The following is a 24,002-nucleotide window of genomic DNA, read 5'->3' on the forward strand; positions in this document are numbered from 1 at the left end:
AAGCAGTGGTATCAACGCAGAGTACTATTCAGTTTTCAATAATCTTACCGTAATACTTTTATGTAAGGTCAAATCATTGTCACCATCTTATGGCCCCCTTGAAGCCACACAACTTTTCTTTGAAACATTTTTCGATTTAACGCAGTGTTTCTGAGATATTTGAGTGGGTTCTTTTAAATGGGACACCCTGTATATGTATATGTACAATGTCTCGCATTGCCATGCAGATTGTGATGTATTCGCATGGTTCGGTTTCTCGCGCACCGATCTCCGATTATCTTGAACGGTTGCGACAATGTGCGCGTTAGGTGGATGTTCTTGCATGTTACGCAACATGGATTGATTGATCGTTTGATTGCGTCAAGTGGCGAGAACAATACACCCGTCTATTCAGTCAGGCATAATCCCGTTTTACCATCTTAATCTGTCACATCCGTGGCAACCTTACCCTTTATTATGCGACGCGGGTTTACTACAATACGTGTCGGAAGTTTCATTCTATTTTGTTGCGCGATTGATAATCTTGAGGAAAGGCGAAGGTCGATTTTCGTGAACGCGATTATCGTGCATCGCGCGTGCATGGCATTAAATGTTTAATCCGTGATTTACAACACACAATACATGGTAATATGCTACATTTATTTAACGATTAAAATAATATACACAAGTGAAAATTATAAAATACTAATTATAAAAATTAATAATATAAAATGTAACGGAAATAAAGAATTTAGTAATTATGCTATATATTCGTATTGTTATACACGTATCGATATATACGTATGTCGTACTTGATCCCCTAAACATATATATCGTAATTAATTTTATTATTTTACGAGAAATAGCAGTAATATTTAATACTATCTAATTTATAATTACTGGATCATATAAATAATACCAAATAATAATATCAACATTTTTAACTATCAAGAAATCTACATTATACATATATAACTAAATATATATATATAAGATTTCATGTTATGGCACAAATAAGAATTTTAGCAATACAATACTATCTAATTTGTTAGGTGTACAACTTTGCTTCCGCCGTTTTTTTTTCCGAAATTCGAGGCTTTATTGTAAAAAACTGGTTATACATTTATGATTCAAAGTATTGTCCACTCCCAATGATCGTGCCAATTCTTTTTGACTTTGACTCGAGTCTTCGTTAAGTAACGCCTCCAATTCTGCATCTTCGAAAACCTTCTCTCTTCCACCGCTATGCCGGTCTTCGACGTGAAAATCATCGTTCTTGAAGCGTTGAAACCACTCGCGACACGTTCTTTCACTAATAGCGGCTTCGCCATAAGTATTTGAGAGCATTCGATGAGCCTCAGCCGCAGATTTCTTCATATTGAAGCAGAAAATTAAAACCTCCCGCAAATGACGAGAATTTGGCTCGTAAACTGACATTTTCAATCGAGAATAACTTTATGACGCGGACACAAATCGACTAATGTTTCTATGGGGTTATGTTGACAGATGCCCAAGTTTATCGCATGACGTCTATGATCTATTTATTTCGACCGCTACTTATCGCTAAAGACATCTATAGGAAAACGGCGGAAGCAAAGTTGTACACCTAATATGATTACTGGATCATATAAATAATATTAAAAATAATATCAAATATCAAGAGATATTTATCGAGATATTTATCGAGATAATACGATCGAGAAACTTATTGAAGAAATATAATAAAGAAGAACTATATACATTAATAATTACTTTTGCTTTATATTGTTATTTTAAAGCAGATTTCTATCTTTTATTCAAAATTCGCTTGTTTCATCGAATTTTTATACGGCTCATTAGTTTCGATGTTCTCAAGTTAAACGCTTTTCTCAGATACGGTACTCCTTTCGCTGCCCGTTCTTTGTGGCACACGCGATGTTCGTTGGTTGCGGGTAGTTATGCTCGTAGGTAACTCCCTGTCGCTTCCCATTCTCCTCAGGCTGGTGTCTCTATCCGAATAATCTTTATTCTTTGAACATCTCGGTCCGTTTATGTTCGCGTAGACAACGTAGACAGCGAAGATTCCCACCAGGAACATCGCCATTCCCACGCCGCTTACCGTGTACACCTGCAATCAGCGAGCTTATGTTGTATTTCAGATATTTCGGCTTTCCGTCCGAATCCCTTTAAAGGAACACTTTCCGAGAGAGAGAGAGAGAGAGAGAGAGAGAGAGAGAGAGAGAGAAGTTTTCAAATAATTTTCTATTTTTCGCGTAACACTGATTCTTGTCACGATGCAGAAAAAGAAAGAATATCGATCAACTTTTATTACACGTGAAAGATACGATTTCTAAGAAAATTATGATGCTTTGAGAGCGAGAAGGAAAATTTTTTATGCATGTAATCTGTCACAAAAGTAATGAGATTGATATACAGTCCCTTTTTGACACTATGACATTTTAAGAGGACTCGGCAATAATAGTATTTATCGAAAATGAAATCTTTCTTGGGAAATATATTACAAAAAGATGAATTAAAATTGAGAATTGTCCTTTAATAAAATGTTTATCGGGATCATAAACTATGAAAAACATTTTTTTTTCAAGTCGATTTGAGCTTCTGTATTTAGATTATTACTACAAAACTTATTCAAAAATCCTTTTCGATCAGCCTTTTCTGCAGCGCCATTTTTAATACATATTTTTAACTAAAAAGATTTTTTTTTTTTTTATAGTTCTTGATCCTAATAAACATTTCGTTAAAAGACAATTTTCGAGTTTAATTCATTCTTTTCTAATAAATTGCCCAAGAGAAAGATTTCATTTCCGACAAATACTATTGCCAAGTCCCCTTAAAAAGGCATCAGTTTCATCACTTGTGTAACCTCTCTCTCGTAAAACAAGGCATCACCGTTGTCCACCACTCGTTATCGTCCATCCCCGAAACTAAGATCGTCTCGCTATCCTCCTCGTGTAGCTTCTTGATCTCCTTGACGGTCGTGGCGCATCCTGTTAACGGTTCATTCTCTCGATTCGGGAATCCCCTGAACGTATATGGCATGTCCTCGTCGTCGCTCTCTGACGTTGCATGGCTTTTTTCGTTTTCCTCCACATAGCTTTTCTCCTTTTCGTCCCATTTGCCCTCACCCCAATAAACTTTCGCCCTATTCTGGCGAATGATCACGCTACCTAGGCGCTTTAGATTACTCGTGCTCGTCTTTACAGAAAGATCGAGAGATCTCGATGCTTTCTGCGATTCCGTGTTGTGTGTCAATAACATGTTTGATACCATGTGATTCCAATCCAGAGGGTTTATTTCATTCTTACATTTCCTGTTTTTACTGTAAAATAATTATATTTCGATGGATTATATTTTACATCGTAAATCATGATCTAATAAATTATATATATATTATATTACATATCTAATGAAGTTCTATTATACAATCTTAAGAAAAGTTTTGTTTTATCAATATTAAGCTAATTTATAATTGTTTCTGTTCTTTTCTAAATTTAAAAAAACAAAATGGGTTATTTGAAAATTAAAATTAATTATTAACTGCGCAATACATAGTAAAACATTTTATTAAAAAAAATTATATTAGAAAATAACTCTTTAAACGTAAAATATGATAAAATAGATCGTAAAACTATTATCGCTTGCACTACGTTATCGAATGCATAGTTAAATTTTTATTTAATTATACAAATGATTGGGGATTCGCAATTATTTAATCACCGACACAGTTTGTTATAAACTTATTAAATTAATAGTTTTTTTTTTTTTTTCTTGTCTTGCAATATTGTTTTCTATCGTTGAGCTTTTGGTTAAATAGGAATTTCGCTCACCATGATACTTTTAAAGCCTTCACATAAATTCCTACGGCGTTCTCTAACCATCTGACTTGTCTCAGATCCTCGGCATCGTACTTTCCAGAACCGTTTTTAGGCATCCATTCTGAGTTTTCGACTCTCCATTCCAAATCATTGACTACATTTCTGATGAGAAAGAATTTAACATGAAATATTTTTATCATATATAAAGAAAAACAATATTATTTGTATAAGAAAAATATTATTTAATATAATATATTTAACTTTCTTTTAGAATATGTGTACGTATATTAATATACAGGGTATCCGATAGTAACCGTATCGCTTGTTGTGCGCAGATAGACCGGATTAAACCTAGTAGCAAAGTTCTCTCTTGTTTTGCGATCTTTTGCTATGATTAATCAAGTTAAAAAAATCAATGAATAATTAAGCAACTTATTATATAATAATTAATATTCTACACTCACAGAATAACTTGTTTTATCTTATCTTTTAGGTCGCAGTAATAATGCAATATTCAAATAGTAATACATAATTGTCGATTGAATGTCGTGTTACGTGATAAAATATATTGCAACGTCTATGCATATAATTACACTAAATTGCTATAAAAATATAGAAAAAAAAGACATAAATCATATTGCAAACAAGTATTTTAAATACATTATGTCTTAAAACGCTGTTTTTGCATTTTTCATATACGTAGTATACGCGTGATATGTACTGATATGGTAATTAAGTCTGCAGATCATTTATCTTACTTTTTTTTTTCCAAGAATAGGATAGAGAAGCAAAATAACAGAGAGAATATTCAGGGGCTTACCCTTTCTATCTTGTTATTAGGATTAATAATCAAACATTTAATTATATATTATTATAATTGTTATAATTATATATTAATTATATATACCTAGCAACCATGTAACAATGGAATGTCTCTTCTCGTCGCATGCTTATATTTACGCAGATTAACCAATTTTAATTTAACCAATTTTTTAAAATTAATTTCTTAATTATTATGTAAATCATAAAACGGTAGAAAACTTTTTTACTCGATTTAACTCGCTCTGCTTGTATACGAGAGATGATGCGGTTATTATAGGACATTCTGTATACCCCATATATATATTTTGTTTCAATAGTATATAAATAATGTACTTGTTTATTTAATATATAAAACGTCTTTTTATTATATTGAAAATATTAAATAATATATTGAATAGGGATAGAAAATTAATATTAAATTCTTCTCGATAAGAAGTAATAGGAGAAAATATGAAAATATTAAATCATATTTACAAAGAAAAAATGATGGCTACAAATTTATCTATCGAGTTGAAAAAAAAAAAAAATTTGAACCCAAATTTCCAATTAATATAATTGAAGAATTTCAACAATACCTTTGATAAAATAGATTTATATCTATAGCTATAAATAGATTTTACTTTGAAAGAGATAAATATTCGTAATTTGGATGAATGAAAGAGTTATGTACATTCAAATGATTTCTCGGTATATCTAATGATAAATAATTTTTAGTTATAAACTTGTCAGACACATACATCTTCGCGTATTTATCTTCGCATTCTTTATAAAATAGCGTACCATTCGTATATGATAGCGAGATTTTTCTGCGTTGATTTCAGAATGACCTCGGCGCGACCGCTGTTCCGGAAAATGAAACGTCAAAATGCTGGGAAAAAAAGCAAGAGTACCGGCAATTTTGCCGCGAGTTTCCAAAGATCCTTAACCTCAATTGAGTTTTAACACATTTGACGGAAGTAGAAATCGTGCTTTCGGACAAATATAATTTATACATGACGTCTCTTAGACGCTTCATCGGCACACGACGCACGATGATACGATTGATATAAAATTACTGTATCACGTAATTCTATAATTGGATCAAATGATCATCAGGACAATAAAACTACTCATAATGTTGAGGAAAATACGCGTGTTTTTAATAAAGGACTTCCGTAACGCTTTTGCTAATAATAAATTATTACGACACACTGGATATAAAAAACGTAAAAATCGCATTTCATCAATTATACATAATGATCGCTTCAGATCATCGCGTTGAAATCTATTATAATTTATAAAGGATAATCTTCTATAATCCATTATTTGTCTCTATGTAATCGCAATTGACGATTCGCGTACATAATACTTTATTGAGGTGCAGTTTGTGATCAATAATAAAGCGGTATTAGCGCGAATAGCAGAGCGATGCACTGCTATCACATTATTTATGCACATATTTGAAGCTATTTAAACGTTATTACGTGTGTGAAGTTTATTACAGATAATTACAGATATAAATGCCCCACCCTGTATATGAAATTCTCTATTTAAATTTTAAAATAGAGCAAAAATATTTACTCTATTCTACGAAAATTTGTCATATATATGTTACCTATATGTTAATACACTTTACGTAATTATATTAAAAATTTTATTTATTTTTAATAAAGCATTTAAATTTTTTAATATTTAATAATACTTATATAGATTTAATCGTAATATTATAATGGATTAATATTTAATTATCAAAACATAATATGTTTAAATAACTTAAATAAATTAAATTATTTGATTTAATTAAACTGGCTCATAAGCATTGAGAATTTATATAACAGATAAGAGGAAATCTATTTATTCATTTGCATTTTTAATCTTTAAGTATAATAATTGTTTTAATTATTTAAACGAAATACGTACATATCACTTGGAAATACTCTCTACCTGTTCTTAAAAAAATACAGATATTTTATTAATAAAAGTCTATTTTTTTTCAAAAATTAATTAAGCAGAGCAATTAACATAATTTAATGTAAATAAATTTTGTTGCGAAACTTTTTAATAGTTACCTAGAATCTTCTAAGAGCAGTATAGTATTAGTTGACATTATGGAATTTAAGTAATCTATCAGATTTCCGTCGCTGATAATTAGTATAGTTGCGTTGGTAGACTCATTGAAAAACTTCTTTCTCGGTTTTCCAATATGTACGATGTGAGAAGTATAATCTATAACATCAAAATTTGATATATAATACACATTTAAAGTACGATTTTAAAAACGTCGAGGAAAATATCGAATTTAGAATAAATCAGAGAAAATAGAGAGAGAGAGAGAGAGAGAGAGAGAGAATCCAAAATATTTTAAAAATAATTTTTTTAGCAAACTTTATTTCAATAAATTTGTAATTTATTAAAATTTGGCAACTAACAATAAGACGTGATAAGAGAATAAAATGTATAATATTTTATTTAAACTTAATATTTTTGAATATATATATACTGGGTGGCCCATTTTAATCCATCCAGTCGAATATCTCAAAAACCAAGCCCGGAAGAGAAAAATGTTTCAAACAAAAGTTGTGTGGCTTCGAGGGGGCCATAAGATGGTGACAATGATTTGACCTTGGAAAATCATTTGAAGGTCATGTGAAGGTCAACTTTAAAATCTTAAATGGAAACCTCTATTCTTTAGTATTCTTGTAGCTGACCTTGCTGAATGTGATCATACCTTGTTTATGCTGAACTTTTTGAGTTATTTTATATTTTAATCTGACACATTTTGATATAAAAAATAAAATATTTCGTAAAATATTCAGTTTTCGATAATTTTACCGTCATACTTCTATGTACAGAATAATAAGACAAATTAATTAGTGCCAAAAGAAACAAATAATTGTTTAAAAAAATACATTGTAAATAATTTTCTTAAAAACAATTTTTTTTTATACTAATTGATTTGTCTCATTATTCTGTACATAGAAGTATTACGGTAAGATTATCATTAAAACTAAATATTTTACGAGATATTAAATTTTTTATATCAAAATATGTCAGATTAAAATATAAAATTACTCAAAAAGTACTTAATGAAAAAATACCTTATTATAGTGTTTTGGAAAGCACTCGATGTCAGCTACAAGAATGCTAAATAAAAAATGGGGGTTTTCGTTTAAGATTTTAAAGTTGACCTTCACATGACCTTCAAATAATTTTCCAAGGTCAAATCATTGTCACCATCTTATGGCCCCCTCGAAGCCACACAACTTTTGTTTGAAACATTTTTCTCTTCCGGGCTTGGTTTTTGAGATATTTGACTGGATGTATTAAAATGGGCCATCCAGTATATGATAGCGCTTTTGTTCTGTTTTAACAGTTATTATACAATATACAGAAAATGTCACGATATCTGTAATAGAATCTGTCATGATTGCGTTATTATATCTATGTTATGCAAACACTTTGGCGGATAAATTTTTCATAGTTCTGATTCGAACTCTAAATTTAAAAGTTATTACAGCCTTGACATTTATATCTTAGAACCTATCTTAAATTTTTGTTATATGGATATGCTATTAAAAACTATCATAGTATTCTCTGTAAAAGAAAAGTTAAAACGTAATTTCATACCTTCCTCGTCGTTATCATGAACTATGACGCACAAATTCTTGGCAATAGCATTTATTGTTAATTTTTTTGCAATATTCTGCACGTTATCGTCGTTTTCATCGTTAATGTTAGCTACTAATGTGAAGGACTTCCACTTTAAGATTTCTATCATTCTCAAGACTCCCTACAAAAAATAAGAGTTTCACGTTTTAATCATTTATTCATTAATATAAAATTGTTTAAATATGGCTGGGATAAATTTCTAATTTTATTTACTTGGAATCTATTTGTATAATAGATTTAAATAAATAATAATTTAAATGAATGGAATTTAATATGCTTAGTAATTTAAATAAACGGAATTTCAGCAATTGGTAATATTTTTAGAAATTGTAACGATCATTATTATTAACTTTTTTTTTTTTCTTAATTTATGTCACGCGCTTTTCGTGCCTTATTCTGTAATTTATTTGTATTTAATAATGTATTAATTTTTGCATTAATTTGTCAACTATAATTATTATGCCGATTAAAAAATATTGCATTTACTACCTAATTTTAAACGTATTATTTATATATTGCCAAAAAAATATTACCAGTAGACAAATAATATTTATATAAAACTATGATTCGCAGAAAATAGTGAATGCGTATCATGAATACAAGCATTATAGTATCGAGGTAAATTTATTTATAGGTAAGTGATTTATATGTTTGAGTAAGAATTGCAATAGATACGTATACGTACCTTTTATATGTGTGCATTATTAAGCGCACTTTACTATGGCAATAAAAAACTTAATAGCTATTTGCGGATAAATGCCGACATTTTCAGCCATCAACTTATCCTAATTCATATTCAATCGAGCTAACGATTCGGTACTAGTGTGATTTTACAAGGTTTTATATTTATTTACATAACTTATGATATAAAAAAAGTTTTATAAATCGTTATTAGATTATTTAATTAATTTATTAATATATTTATTTTAATGCAAATATATTTAAATAGAGAAATATAGAGAAATCTGTCTATATCTGTCTACATATTTGAAAAAGAATTGTATTATAGGCATATATTTTTTTAAATATAGTAAAAATAAAGTTAATTGCGAAAAGGAAATAATTAGATGCTGTATCATAATTATCTTATTAATCTCAATATCGATGTAAGTCATTGGAGGTATATTTCGGTATTATTTTTAAATGCTTGTGTAACGATCCATATATTAGTATCGCATTATGCAAAGATTATGATAAGATCAGCATCACAACTAGAGGAAAAACAGACTTATATAAGATCATTCATGGCTATATATGATCCGATGTCTATTTATTCTCGGGAAGTTAACTACTTGGAATCGTAAACAACGATTTTCATCTTCGGTTGTAGAAGTTTTAAGACTAAGCAACAATATTGCGAATCGTCATTGAGAATAATCTTTAATCAATGAGAAACACCTGTATTAGATAGGAATTTGATTCCTCTGTCAAATGATGCAAATATGGAGAAATCGATGACTTGCGGACGATATGCGACACTTTCAATATCGAAGTCACTTTGTGTACCGCTTCAGCATTTGTCATAATGTCCGGTCCGATAATACCTGAATAATTATCAGTCATATATAAATCGATTCATACAAGGTTACTTAAATATTTCTCTAAGAAACACAAGTTTCACACGTGTCTAGTATATATATATATTCTTTCACTCATATTATATTATATATTATATTTTTTAATTCCCCTTTTCCCCCTCTTAATAATATTTTATTTTTGTTATAAAAAGAATTATATTTTATAAAAATTAATTTACAAAAAAAAAAAAAGGTTAACAAGTCGATTATTTATTACTAGCTTTCGATAAAGAAATTAATGTTGAATATACTGTTGTGGAGATCCTTACCTAGATAATGAGGTGGGTACAAACAGTTGATATTCGCCCATACGAGAGCCTTCATCGCCGCTTTCAAAGCGCCCGTTATACTTCCGCAAGTATCGAAAACAGTAATTCCTACAAATTGGTCGATTAATTTTTTCTTGGTTAACAGTATTCCATTCCTATTTTTGTATTATTATCAATGACTGATTAATCGAGTGATTATTTGTCTCTAATTAAATGACACTCGGGCGCGCGCATATACAGGGTGTCCCATTTTAAAGGACCCAATCAGATATCTCAGAAACACTGCGTTAAATCGAAAAATGTTTCAAACAAAAGTTGCGTGGCTTCAAGGGGGCCATAAGACGGTGACAAAGATTTGACCTTGGAAAATCATTTGAAGGTCATGTGAAGGTCGACTTTAAAATCTTAAATAGAAACCCCCCATCTTTTATTTAGTATTCTTGTAGCTGACATCGAGAGCTTTCCAAAACTCTATAATTAACTATTTTTTTATTCAGTACTTTTTGAGTTATTTTATATTTTAATCTGACATCTTTTGATATAAAAAATTAAATATCTCATAAAATAGTTAGTTTTTGATAATCTTATCGTAATACTTTTATGTACAGAATAATGAGACAAATCAATTAGTGCAAAAAAAAAAAATAAATAATTGTTTAAAAAAATACATCGTAAATAATTTTTTTAAAAACTATTATTTTTTTATACTAATTGATTTGTCTCATTATTCTGTACATAAAAGTATTACGGTAAGATTATCAAAAACTAACTATTTTATGAGATATTTAATTTTTTATATCAAAAGATGTCAGATTAAAATATAAAATAACTCAAAAAGTACTGAATAAAACAATACTTTATTATAGTATTTTGGAAAGCTCTCGATGTCAGCTACAAGAATACTAAATAAAAAATTGGAGTTTCTATTTAAGATTTTAAAGTCGACCTTCACATGACCTTCAAATGCTTTTCCAAGGTCAAATCATTGTCACCATCTTATGGCCCTCTTGAAGCCACGCAACTTTTGTTTGAAACATTTTTCGATTTAACACAGTGTTTCTGAGATATTTGAATGGGTCCTTTAAAATGGGACACCCTGTATTTGGAGTGTTCGATCGCAATCGAAGTATTTCAATTTTTACCGATTTTGAATCCATTAGTTTTGTTATTGTGAATCTCAGCGAAAAGCTTGGCGGCCTCGTAGAGTAAAACGCCCTTTGTCGATAGTTTCGTGCACGACGCGTCGTTGTGCACGCTCGTTAGGAGGGAAATTTGTGCGGATTCACCGCATTCCGTGCGTGCACCGCAAGTGCACGCGGCGACTATCACGAGGATTACGCACGAAATTCGTGAGAAGTTCATGTTTCGATTAGACGAATCGATATTCGATCGATTCTTCTTCGAGTTTTTCAAAATTTAAAAGGGTAAGCGCAAGCGCATTCTCCTTCTCTTTTGCGTGCGACTTCTTATTGTAATATAATATACGGATATTAAATGGATCGAAATGTTTTACCGCACGCTGTATGATTTATTGTCGCGAAATAATTACGAAATGTCTTCTTCGGTTAATTATAACAAAGTTAATATAATTAAATACGAAAATAATAAATTCACAAGTTTTACATTCTCTCTTCTCGTTTTCAATTATATATTCGAGATATAATTTAGTTTTTGTGTAGTTTTACTTGTTAATCGTCTGAATGATTTTATAATGCCATTATTAAAATTATTCTGTCGAACAAACACATTTACAAATTCAATAAAGTTGCAAAAATATACAAAATACACGACTTTAATACACAATGATGTCCGTTTTAAAACGTACAAACAGTATAGTATCACGATGTCACGTTTCTTGCGACAGATTTCACTAAACTACCTGTCCCAAGTGCAAACCTTGATATTGAATTCCGGAAGCTTTATAAGCTAACCGCATATACTTCGCGAATTCCTAAGGTTTTAAATACGACCTCGAACGAGATAGAAGTTCTCAAAATCTATCCTTTGAAAAAAATCACAAAGAAATACTACAAATAGAATTTATTTGGGGGGGGGGGGGGAAATTTATATAGAAATTTTATATAGGAAATATAATAAAAAAAAAAAACTATTTAGTTGATAAAATATTTTTATTAAATTGTCATATTGTATAATATATAAGATGTATCGCATAATTTATTACTTTTATTTTTTTTATTTTCTAGAACAATAGACATTGTTGATGAATATAACGCTTTAATAAAACGCTATAATACAATTGAAGAAATGCTTCTCGTAAAAAAAAATAAAAATAAAAAAAAAAGTTATATATTTCTATTTATTTCTCTAGAAAAAAATTTATTTTCTCGCCGATTGTGTTATAATTTATTAAACTATATAATAATAATTCTCTCTTCTTCAACTAATTCAATGTGAGAACCTCTCTTTCTTAATTCAAATATAATCTCGTTAACATATAGTCAGTTAGCTAAGAGAGGAATCCCTTATTTAATCCTTCTTACATCATTCGCTCTTGCGTAACTGTGTTAGATTGAAATATATTAAAGGCATTACGCAGAATACATATATATTTTAATATAACATTTTATATTTATTATATTCTTTATTTTTAGAATAAAACGCATTTCTTGGAAATGGTTAGAAAATCAGTTTTTATTTTCGTATCGCGTGAAATATCATGTTGATAAGAAGAAACACATATACACAAATAATAGAGTTCAGATTTCAATACAGGATATCATTCATCGATGAACCAGCATCAAGATAACATCGTGAATATATTATATATATATAAATATATATATGTGTGTAAAGATTTGTTAAGGATAGATTTTTCTTGATATCATATTAATTAATATTTTTATACGGTTTTGTTATTGGAATTTTTTCATATAATAATATTGATAATATTGATGACATAGATGGCGATATAAATCAACAAGACAACGTATCGTGATGAGTAAGAAAACTTTATTAATCCTAATGAACAATGCGAGATGGCACCACTGATCGTACAATTGATGAAAAAATTATTTGATATACAATAAAATTATATTTTATGGTATATCGATGAATATATTAATAATTAATAAATATATATATACTGGGTGGCCCATTTTATTCCATCCAGTCGAATATCTCAAAAACCAAGCCCGGAAGAGAAAAATGTTTCAGACAAAAGTTGCGTGGCTTCAAGGGGGCTATAAGATGGTGACAATGATTTGACCTCGGAAAATCATTTGAAGGTCATGTGAAGGTCAATTTTAAAATCTTAAATGGAAACCCCCATTTTTTATTTAGTTTTCTTGTAGCTTGCCTCGAGAGCTTTCCAAAACACTGTAATAAACTATTTTTTTATTCAGTACTTTTTGAGTTATTTTATATTTTAATCTGACATATTTTGATATAAAAAATTAAATATCTCGTAAAATATTCAGTTTTCGATAATCTTACCGTAATACTTCTATGTATAGAATAATAAGACAAATTAATTAGTGCCAAGATAAACAAATATTTGTTTAAAAAAATACATTGTAAATAATTTTCTTAAAAACAATTTTTTTTTATACTAATTGATTTGTCTCATTATTCTGTACATAGAAATATTACGGTAAGATTATGAAAAACTAAATATTTTACGAGATATTTAATTTTTTATATCAAAAGATGTCAGATTAAAATATAAAATAACTCAAAAAGTACTGAATAAAAAAATACTTTATTATAGTGTTTTGGAAAGCTCTCGATGTCAGCTACAAGAATACTAAATAAAAGATGGGGGTTTCCATTTAAGATTTTAAAGTTGACCTTCACATGACCTTCAAATGATTTTCCAAGGTCAAATCATTGTCACCATCTTATGGCCCCCTCGAAGCCACACAACTTTTGTTTGAAACATTTTTCTCTTCCGGGCCTGGTTTTTGAGATATTCGACTGGATGGATTAAAATGGGCCATCCAGTATATACAATATAAGAGTAATTTGTCGAGTAATTGCCAGCAATTAAATAATTTTGATTGCCTGTGAAAACAGTGTGCGTTATAAAAATTAAAATATTTTGTATGTATAATTTCTTTGCAATTAATTATTATAATTCTTGAGATAATTGATAACAATGAAATAATTATTTCTGTATTTTTATGTCTTGGAATTTTACAAATTTCTCGATACAAACATATATTAGCATACAATATGTTCTATTATACATATATGAGATCTCTCTTACATTGATGATACTCTTACAAAATAATTTATCGGTAAATTCACATCGACTAACAATTAAAAAAAAAAAAACCACGCACAATTTGACGAATGTTTGTTTTGCGAGGAAATAATTTGGGCAATCCTTTGACCGTAGACGGTCGGGCAGGCAAAACGTATCCACGTAGGCGACCTATAACATACATAAAGTAGACATGTGCACTGCTATCGAGCCGTAATTCTCTCAACCGGGTATATGCAAACGGTTCGCGAATCAATCTCCGCACTTCAAAAAAGATAAATAAGAAAAAGCGCGAAAGGATATATTTGCACCATGCTTACGGCCATTACTTACGTTGGCGCAAGACCAACAATAACAGTGACGGACTTTTAAAAGCTAGAGACGCCCGCGAGACTTCTCGTATCTCAAACATTCTCACGTACAGTCGTGGTTAGATGGGGTGCAGACGCACTTTGCCATCTTCACCCATCTTTATCCGAATATCGGACGGTAAATCCTTGGACAGGTCCTCGTCTAGTAGCTTCATGCTGGACTTTGTAAAATATATGCGAGTACATATAGGAGAGAAAAGGGTATGTGATAGAAGATACGATGGAAAATTTACTCATCTTGCTCGTGTTTTCCAGCAAACTCCATTTTACTCTCATGTTACGTTTGAGTTTAAGAGGGTTTATTTTAGCAGCCAATATTATTACGTGAAAATCATTGTTGGGTCAAGTGATGTAACTGAGACTCTAATAACGTAAACTAGGTCAATGAGATAATTTTTAGTGATAAGATTAAAAATTATCTTTTTCAATTATCTTTTCGATGACTGTTGAATGAATATTTATTGTTCTTATAATTTTCTAATCATTAATAATCTCTTGTTATCGGAAAATCATTGTATATATACAATATTACCATATTTATCTAATGATTCCGATTATTTCATTTTGTTTTACATATATTTTAAATTCATTGACGAATTGAATATCAAAGTACATTTATTACATTATTCTCATATATAATTTACTGATGGAAATATAGCTAAATTGGATACATTTTCTAAATTCACTTATTCCGATTGACTTGCAAATACGTGAAATTTCGTACGCAGAATACATTACGCGCGTTAAGGTGGTATATTATTTTTATAATTAATCACATATAGACAGACATACAGGATGTCCCATTTTAAAGGACCCACTCAAATATCTCAGAATATTTTGATATAAAAAATTAAATATCTCGTAAAATATTTAGTTTTTGATAATCTTACCGTAATACTTCTATGTACAGAATAATGAGACAAATCAATTAGTATTAAAAAAAATTGTTTTTAAGAAAATTATTTACAATGTATTTTTTTAAACAAATATTTGTTTATCTTGGCACTAATTAATTTGTCTTATTATTTTGTACATAGAAGTATTATGGTAAAATTATCGAAAACTGAATATATTACGAAATATTTAATTTTTTATATCAAAATATGTCAGATTAAAATATAAAATAACTCAAAAAGTACTTAATGAAAAAATACTTTATTATAGTGTTTTCGAAAGCTCTCGATGTCAGCTACAAGAATACTAAATAAAAAATGGGGGTTTCTATTTAAGATTTTAAAGTTAACCTTCACATGACCTTCAAATGATTTTCCAAGGTCAAATCATTGTCACCATCTTATGGCCCTCTTGAAGCCACACAACTCTTGTTTGAAACATTTTTCGATTTAACGCAGTGTTTCTGAGATATTTGAGTGGGTCCTTTAAAATGGGACACTCTGTATATATGCACATATATATAATATATTTTCTTCATTAATTAATTTTTTTTCTGAATGGCACACACTTCTCTAATAATAATAGCGTTTTGTCTTCCAATAAAAACACAAATAAAAAAATTTATATACAATATATATATATATATAATATAAAAGAAATAAAATTTAACCTCAATTGTTGGATAATGACATTGTTACATATCAAGAATTTTTGATCTAAGAAATAATAGTTCAAGAATATGAATCATTTTGTCGCGATTGTTATTTCGTAAACATTTTCTTGCATAAACATCTCTTGTCGAGTGAGTCATCGTCAAGTCATTGCTATAATCTTTCTCTTCAGTCATCATTACGTATGATATTTTATTCAATCGCGGGATATCGATGACGACGGTAAATTATAGTTACTACTTATAGCTTTGGTTCCTTCAATGTTTATCTATCTTATGCCATGTGTTTTAAGACGCGTTAGAGATCGTCGGATGCCACAAGACAGATTCGGGACACACATATAAATTGTTATAAAATTAACGGAAGATAGTAATTATGAAAAATTAAATTTTAAAAATAATTATATATTTATATTGGATAAATATATATATATATATATATATATATATATATATATATATAAAAATTGCGATAATTTTTAAATTGATAATTTTCTTAAGGATATAAAATTTTCGTTAAAGAAAAATCGTCTCCAAACTTCATAAGGAACGATAAAATCTTTCGATTAATTCTATTAATTAAATTTAATTAATTAATTAATTATTATTTAAAAGATTTAATATTAAAGATATTTATATACATATATAGAGTATGATTCTAGGATGAGAACCACGGCGGGACAGATAGATGCGGAATCATCCATTGCGATTTGTATTGTAAATTTCCGTTTTCTCTTTGCACTCGTATAAAGATTAATGTCGATAACGCTACTGCAAGATTTCAGGTTTCATCCGTGACGTTAACACTGACGAATGCCCGCGAGAGTTTATATCCGTAATCGACCGGAAATGCGAGAACTGGCCTAGATTTTGTAATGTAAACTTTGGAGGGAAAAGAAGCAAGTGCTTTGGCTATCGGTAGCTTTACTAGGAGATTCTACATGTGGCGTAACATTTGGACATCAAATTTAATAGGTTAAATGGATCTTTTACAACAGAAACTTCATATTTGCACACTCCTTATTAAATAATGAAATTCATAAGTTATAATATATATATATTAACTCTAGATATGAAAAAGAACTTTATATTCAAGATTTCAAATTTAAATAAAGTGGATCTTGTAGAAAGATATTTTATTTTTGCTCTATCCTGCTTTAATCATAGAATAAACTCTAAGCGTTACAATATCAAACGAGATCAATGGCTAAACCGTTTAATTACATTCGTTGTCATTTATTATAACTATTGCGTCAACATTTTCTTTCGCTCGACATAATCAGGTCTCACTTTGTTGTCTCTTCTTTAGCCGTCAGCGCATTCTAATCTTACACAATATGCGGATGGAAAAATTTTCGAGTCGTTTAGCAAGAACGATGAGTCCTCTCAGCCGTGGAAGCGCATGAGAGAGTGTTGCATGCACGTGACCCAATATGGAGAAATTGAGTCTCTCTCTCTCTCTCTCTGTTATACACCTACGTATTATTCAACGACTATTCAAGTGGCAATGCTAAGATTGATTGACTAGGCGATCGGCATAAATAGAATACTGTATTCTTCGCGAATAAACGTGCGCTCATTCATATCTCTGATCTCATGATTACATGCCATCATGGATGCAAAATATCGCAGAGATCAATGAATATTGCCGCTTACTCAATGAAATAATGTTAAATATAATGATTGATGTATGATGCTGCGTACTAACCATGTTAGCGTCAAATATCGCATTCAACATGAACCGAAACATTTATGATAAAAGCAAATGAAATTTTTAATGGATTACTATTGAAAAGCTTTTCACTATTAATTTATATTATAATGTTATATTGATGAATTCGAAATAAATAATAACTATCACTACGTCATCATGATTGCAATGCAATTTCATCTCTTGTTTGTTGGTGATTTAAAAAAAAAAAAAATGTCTTTTGTATATCGCAGGGTAGCTGTAACAACCAAGCTTCATTCGCAAATAAACGAGATGCAAAATGATGACATATGATTTTGTTGAAGTGTTCCCACGTTAAATCAGTCAAGTTATCGGTATATGAAAAATTTCAATAACCATTAGAATAAAACTCAAAAATGACAGCTCGAAATTAAAAGAGATAATCTTTCTCGCAATTTTTTTATCTTTATCTCTAGTATCTCTGCATTTGAAAGAATCGCGCGAAGCTATTTGGGATTTACGCGGTGATTTATAAAATCCACGTATATACACGTGGCGAGGACGAGCTCGCCAAGTACTGGCAAATTTCTCCCTGAATTTGACATCATTGATTGTGACCTAGTTTAGGTACATCATTGACGTCTTTCTATACTGACGTATCAATGAATAAAATCTGCTAACGTTGGCGCGACAGCTTATGATGCATGACATCACGACACAGATTAAATTTTAGATCATGGATGTAACGTTACATCAGCAACGAAGATGCAATGCGATGAACTCTAACGTATTAGAGCAAACCAGCGTTATGATTATTTTTTAATCAATTAAAAATTATAATTATAACGCTACGAGTACAATATTGTATTTGAAATATATCGATTTCATATAAATAATATATCAAATAAATTTTCGTGAAAATATAATAAATACATGTAATTGTGAAATGTTCGTATAAATATTCTTAGAAAAAAAAAATTATTTTATAATTATTATTTATTAAGAAAAAAATTAAAAATCTAAACAAAGTTTTTTTTTTTTTAGCTTTACACATATTTTGATCAGATATTAAATTTTATTAAAGATCCATTTCTCTCGTTTGTCAAGATGATTCTTCACCGCATGTAGAAATTATATCAAATTCTCTAGCTACTCAATATCTGTAACATTGAATGAGTTGTAAAATGATGCGATTCATGGAATCTAGGAGGTGAAAATTTTAGGAAAAACGGGTCAGTACGAAGTTCCGAAATGATAAGAAATATCCGTTATGCGTCAATATTGTAACGTCATAACATATTGCTGTCATAACATATTGCTACTGCATCGACAATGTGTTATGCGATCAATGTTCGATCTACATCGATATGCATCGCTCAATCCCTAGCTAATCGCGCGCAAGTTCGACAATATTGATTCACGCATGTGTGTGTGTGTGTGTTTTCGGAAAAGATAGATTTGCAAGAACCGAGTAGATTGAACGCGAAGCTGGTGTATGCATTAAATTGTAAAAGCAAATGATCGACAGGAATTGATTTACCTAAACAATTTAGGAATCGGTGCTAAACTCAATTATTTACAATGATTGCTTGCATAAAATATACAATTTTATATAAAAATGCATCGACAGACTTTACGTAAAAAAGAATTATATAAAAATTATAAAAGTAATAAAAATAGTATATAATAAACGATGGCGGAAATAACAAATTTTTATAGTTTTACAAATTTGTTAAGATTTATAAATATCTTTTTCATGGTAATTTATAAATTTTTATCAGAGTTAAATGTGTTTTTTGAATAATATAATAGATAATAAAAAATCTCTTATAAAATATATAAATAATATAATAGAAGATGAGAAGGATATATGACAAATTTTTATAGTTATTTTATATCAATTTTGTAAAATTTATATATATATATATATAATTTATTAATTTTAGAAATTTTATAAATATTAATTTTAGCTAAAATTTCTCAGTCAAACGCAATTATAAATATGAATCTTAGTAATTGCTAAGATTATAGATCTATTATGTTTATTCTGTACGAGGATAGTATTCTAAAGCTGATGGAAGTAACAATTTTATTGTAATTTTCTTTGAATTTTAACGAGAGATAATTAGCCTATTAATTAGAGGGAAAATTGGAAGCAAAAAAAGAAAAAAGAAGGAAGCTCTCTATAACACTATTTTAAAGTTTTCCCCTTCAATTTTTTATTTTTAAAAAATAATAATCAATTCTTTATTAATAAAAAATTTGACAAGTAGATTTATTTATGGAAGAGATTGAAAGAAAATTTCTAAAATATCTTATGTATATATATAATACAAACACACATTCAACAATGCAATATTATACGTGCTGTCATCTTGCATATCGCCATTGCTATGTGGTTGCATTATTTGTTAAAGTGAATCTAGAAATTTTAAAATCGAGAGAATTTGAACTAATGCGCATCGACTATTCATCATTAACGTAAGATATAAATCAGCTTTGACAATATTGCTTTACATCGTCAAAGCAAGGAGTATGTGAATGTCTCAAGGCGATTATAATACAGATAAAAAGAATCGACGAGAAAAAAGCAAATAGAACGCTCTTGGTTTCCTAATAAGTATTTATTATCGTTTTTTTCATTTTTACTTCAAACGTTGTTAGTCCTATAAAAGGTTTAATATAAAAAAACCAGAAAGGAAGAAATAAGAGGGAAAAGAAAAGATAAAGAACTATTTTATATAAAACTTAAGTCTGCCATAAAATCTGTTATCGTTAATACTATATTTGAACGACAATATTATATTTTCTTTATATTATTGTTGTCTCTGTGAAAAATATGAATATAAAAATTTTGAACATTTCAAAAATACTAAAACAAGTTTTTAACAATTTTATTCAAAAATAATAATTCCATTATATTAAATTGTACATTACTAATATTCATGATTAGATAACCAAAATTATGACCATGCATATGCCGCGAATATCCTCTTTTTTTTTAGGTTTATGAGGGTCACTTAATGTATACTCTGGATATCATAAGTAAAACGAGGCACGTACTCTTTTCTCTTATCGGTGATACATTCGAGTACAATGCCCTTTCTCTTTCTATAAAACGACGAAATGTAACGATCGAACGCATGTCGGCAAATAATTGCGGCAAAATAATAAAATCACACGAATTAAGGGTGATTACTTTGATCCGTTGATATTTGAAAGCAGAGAGAAAATCTGAATTATTAATTGCATGAAAAAGATTTAATGGCAGGTTTAATGTAAAGTATTAAATATAATGCGTTCAGTGATCTTCTCATTCAAACAGATATTATATTGCAACTTTTCGATTTTAATTAGATTATATATAATAAGCTTTGTAATAAAATAATACACATATATAATTATAAATAAAAATGTCTCTTAATGTTGCAAACTTACGAGAGTGAAATTATTATTATGAAAAATAAATTGTTTTTAAATTATAAATATTATATTTCAAGAGTATACGATTAAATTAGATTATATTTATATGTTTAAAAGGAATGACAAAATTAATTGATTGCCACAGATCCAGAAATGTGATCGGGATGAAAAAAAAAAAAATACTATAATGGGGGAAAGAGAGTGCGCATGCTCTCTATGAAAGGGAGGTGCGTTCGAGAGTTTATGGCGGGTTGAGTTTCGTGTTCCATTCAGTTTACCGGCACTATTTGCCCGTCACAGTTCGGATTTCTCTTAGACACTTAGCGTAACGGACAGGTGATAAAAAAAGAAAAAAAATGATGGGAAGTGGGTGCATCACGTGGCCGTGATATTGGTCGGACCGATATTTTTGACAGTTATCAGTGCGCGTTGCGCGCAACAAGAAGGCACGGAAACGTGTGCTATCGAAAAATATATTTCCAATGCCATTTGCAAAGGGACAAACAATCGAACGACAAAAAGATATTTAAGACATTGCGATGTTTTACAACGTGAACCGCGCGCCCGGCTTTAAAAATTTCTAATCATGGATTAATTTGCGACAAAATTGAGAGTGAGCCATTCGATACGATGCGATCGGTACTACGTTGATGCAATTTGATTAAATAAATCGAAACAAATCAAATTTAATACGCGTGCGCTCTCGACCGAATTAAATTCTGTCGAGACCAAGATCCGATTATCGATTATGTGCGAAAAATTCAATTGCCGTAAATTCGTTAAAATCGAATCGATCGTGATCGCGAAGTTTCGCAATTATTTATAAGAAAATCCGAGGAAGCTTGATCGTTTACATCTGCGTTAATACTAATCTTGTTTAATTAGCCAGCAATTTATATATATATATTAAACATCATTCTTCAGAGAAGAAATTGTGAAAATTTAGAATTGTCTTGCCAATTGCAAGCAAAGCCATTTTAAACTATCTCGCTAATTTCGATACTTCGAAACGAGATAGAGAGATTCGAACAGCAAAACTTTTGCTAAATAATGTCAAACGAATTTCGTCTGTTAAGGAAATGAATGGCGTGTGACGATTGAAAGAGTGTTTTCTTGGTCATGGATGTTTACGTGATAATGGCACATCTGCTAACGTCAAAACATGCGAATCTCTTTATTTGAAATTGGATGGCAACTATTCCGAGCGTGCTTCAAACCTTCAATGATTCTTGCTCGCAAACTCGCCACTCTTGGCATTGGCTATAGACGCGTTCTTACTCTCGCCTTGCCAATTCATCGAAAATTCATTGTAAGAAATTGCACGGGGTATCGAGAATAGAATTCTATGGCGCATCGTAAATTTTCCATCAAGGTAATGAAAAGAGAACAAGCGCGACATATATCGGCTTATCAAATAGATTGATACATGTATTCTCATAAAATTTTTTTATATGAATAAATTGCTTCTCCATTAAAGATATATAATATTATTTATTATTTCTATTATTATTCTATACGATATTATTTATTTTGCACGATCAATTTACACGTAAATAAATTCGTTAAATTTGAAAGCCGCGAAACGCCATATGTCAAAGGATAACGAGAAAGTTGACGTAAAGACAATAAAGTAAAAATATTCAGGATAAAGTTCCCAGACCTAGTCAAGGATCATGGAAAATAAATATTTTTTCGCAAATTGATGTTCTTGACTATCTGAGCAATTCGATCGAGATATTAAACGCGAATCCCCTTTTAAACGACGAAGCCAATCAGGATGTGTCGCGGAACGAGACTATCTCTCGCGATCTCTTCGAGAGCTCTTCCCGCGTCGAGGAATAATTAATGATGAATTTAGCGAGAGACGAGAGAGACTTCACGATGTCATTTAACGTCTCCGGCTCGACTAAAGTGATAGTTACCTTAAAATCACTGGCGAAAACGGCGAGCGAGATCGGCGACGCCAAACGTCGCGTGCCCTCGCACCCCCCAATGCGATCCCTAATGGATTTTCTCGAGCATTTCGACAGCCGGCGATTCGTCGAAATTCTGACCGCGAGAGTCGTCGTGGCATCACGGCCGAAAGTACTGCCGACGTAAAATTGAAATTCCTCCTACGAAAAACGCAAGAGGGAGACGGACGTGACGAGCGCTCCTCTGGACGATCCGTTGTTGCATGTAAGGCCTGTAAATATGTAACTTAATCGAGGGGGGAAGCACGGCGAAGCGGCGGAAAGTGGAAGTACGTGATATAGCGTAAACTTACTCGAGTGTACACGGGATACGTGATCGCGAGGGGATTTAGTAGCAGCAGCAGCAGCGGCTGGCCTGAAAAGTGGAAAAGGACGAGGCAGTGGCGGACGAGAAGGTAGAGGAAAAGGTGACGTCACATTTTGTGACCTCGCGCATATACATACGGAGAAAAGGGAGAAAAATTTCCACACAACGATGCCTACCGTCGCCTTTCAATTCAATTCGTCCTATTACACGACGGCGATCGGCAACAGTGCGCTCGATGGATTCTCAGGTAATCTCGTGACCGCGGCGCTTTGATTAAAATGACGCTACGTTAATTACGAATTCCCGGGATGTCCGCGTTAAATGTGCCTAGAGAGATCTCAAGTATTTCGCGTAATTCCA

The 24,002-nt window shown here is 30.4% G+C and overlaps 2 protein-coding genes across 4 annotated transcripts in view; one reads left to right on the forward strand and one right to left on the reverse strand.

Moving 5' to 3' along the window:
- Positions 1 to 181: 181 nt before the first annotated feature.
- On the reverse strand, positions 182 to 11,984 carry LOC138932555 (uncharacterized). 3 transcript variants are annotated; one of them, XR_011446784.1, is made up of 9 exons: positions 11,253 to 11,984; positions 10,111 to 10,218; positions 9,663 to 9,808; positions 8,223 to 8,385; positions 6,665 to 6,821; positions 3,807 to 3,956; positions 2,869 to 3,298; positions 1,732 to 2,086; positions 182 to 799 (listed from the first exon to the last, which is right to left on the reverse strand). XR_011446784.1 is itself a non-coding variant. In XM_070294480.1 (8 exons), the coding sequence occupies exons 1-8, from the start codon at positions 11,470 to 11,472 to the stop codon at positions 1,835 to 1,837; spliced, it is 1,626 nt and encodes a 541-aa protein (XP_070150581.1). In that variant the 5' UTR covers positions 11,473 to 11,984; the 3' UTR covers positions 182 to 1,834. The 3 variants fall into 3 exon arrangements, 2 of the variants coding, with proteins under 2 accessions (XP_070150581.1, XP_070150582.1); XM_070294480.1 differs by having other exon boundaries at positions 182 to 2,086; XM_070294481.1 differs by lacking the exon at positions 182 to 799 and having other exon boundaries at positions 1,989 to 2,086; positions 2,843 to 3,298.
- An 11,018-nt stretch (positions 11,985 to 23,002) lies between these two features.
- Ethr (ecdysis triggering hormone receptor) overlaps positions 23,003 to 24,002 on the forward strand; it is a 36,385-nt gene continuing 35,385 nt past the window's right edge. Inside the window, exon 1 of the mRNA XM_070294796.1 lies at positions 23,003 to 23,889. Within this exon, the coding sequence (XP_070150897.1) occupies positions 23,811 to 23,889 (79 nt within the window). The 5' untranslated portion in view covers positions 23,003 to 23,810. The remainder of the gene's footprint in view (positions 23,890 to 24,002) is intronic.

Source organism: Polyergus mexicanus, unplaced genomic scaffold, assembly GCF_030449975.1.
Source record: "Polyergus mexicanus isolate NDT 795.1 unplaced genomic scaffold, iyPolMexi1.0 SCAF_4, whole genome shotgun sequence".
Taxonomy (NCBI): Eukaryota; Metazoa; Arthropoda; class Insecta; order Hymenoptera; family Formicidae; genus Polyergus; species Polyergus mexicanus.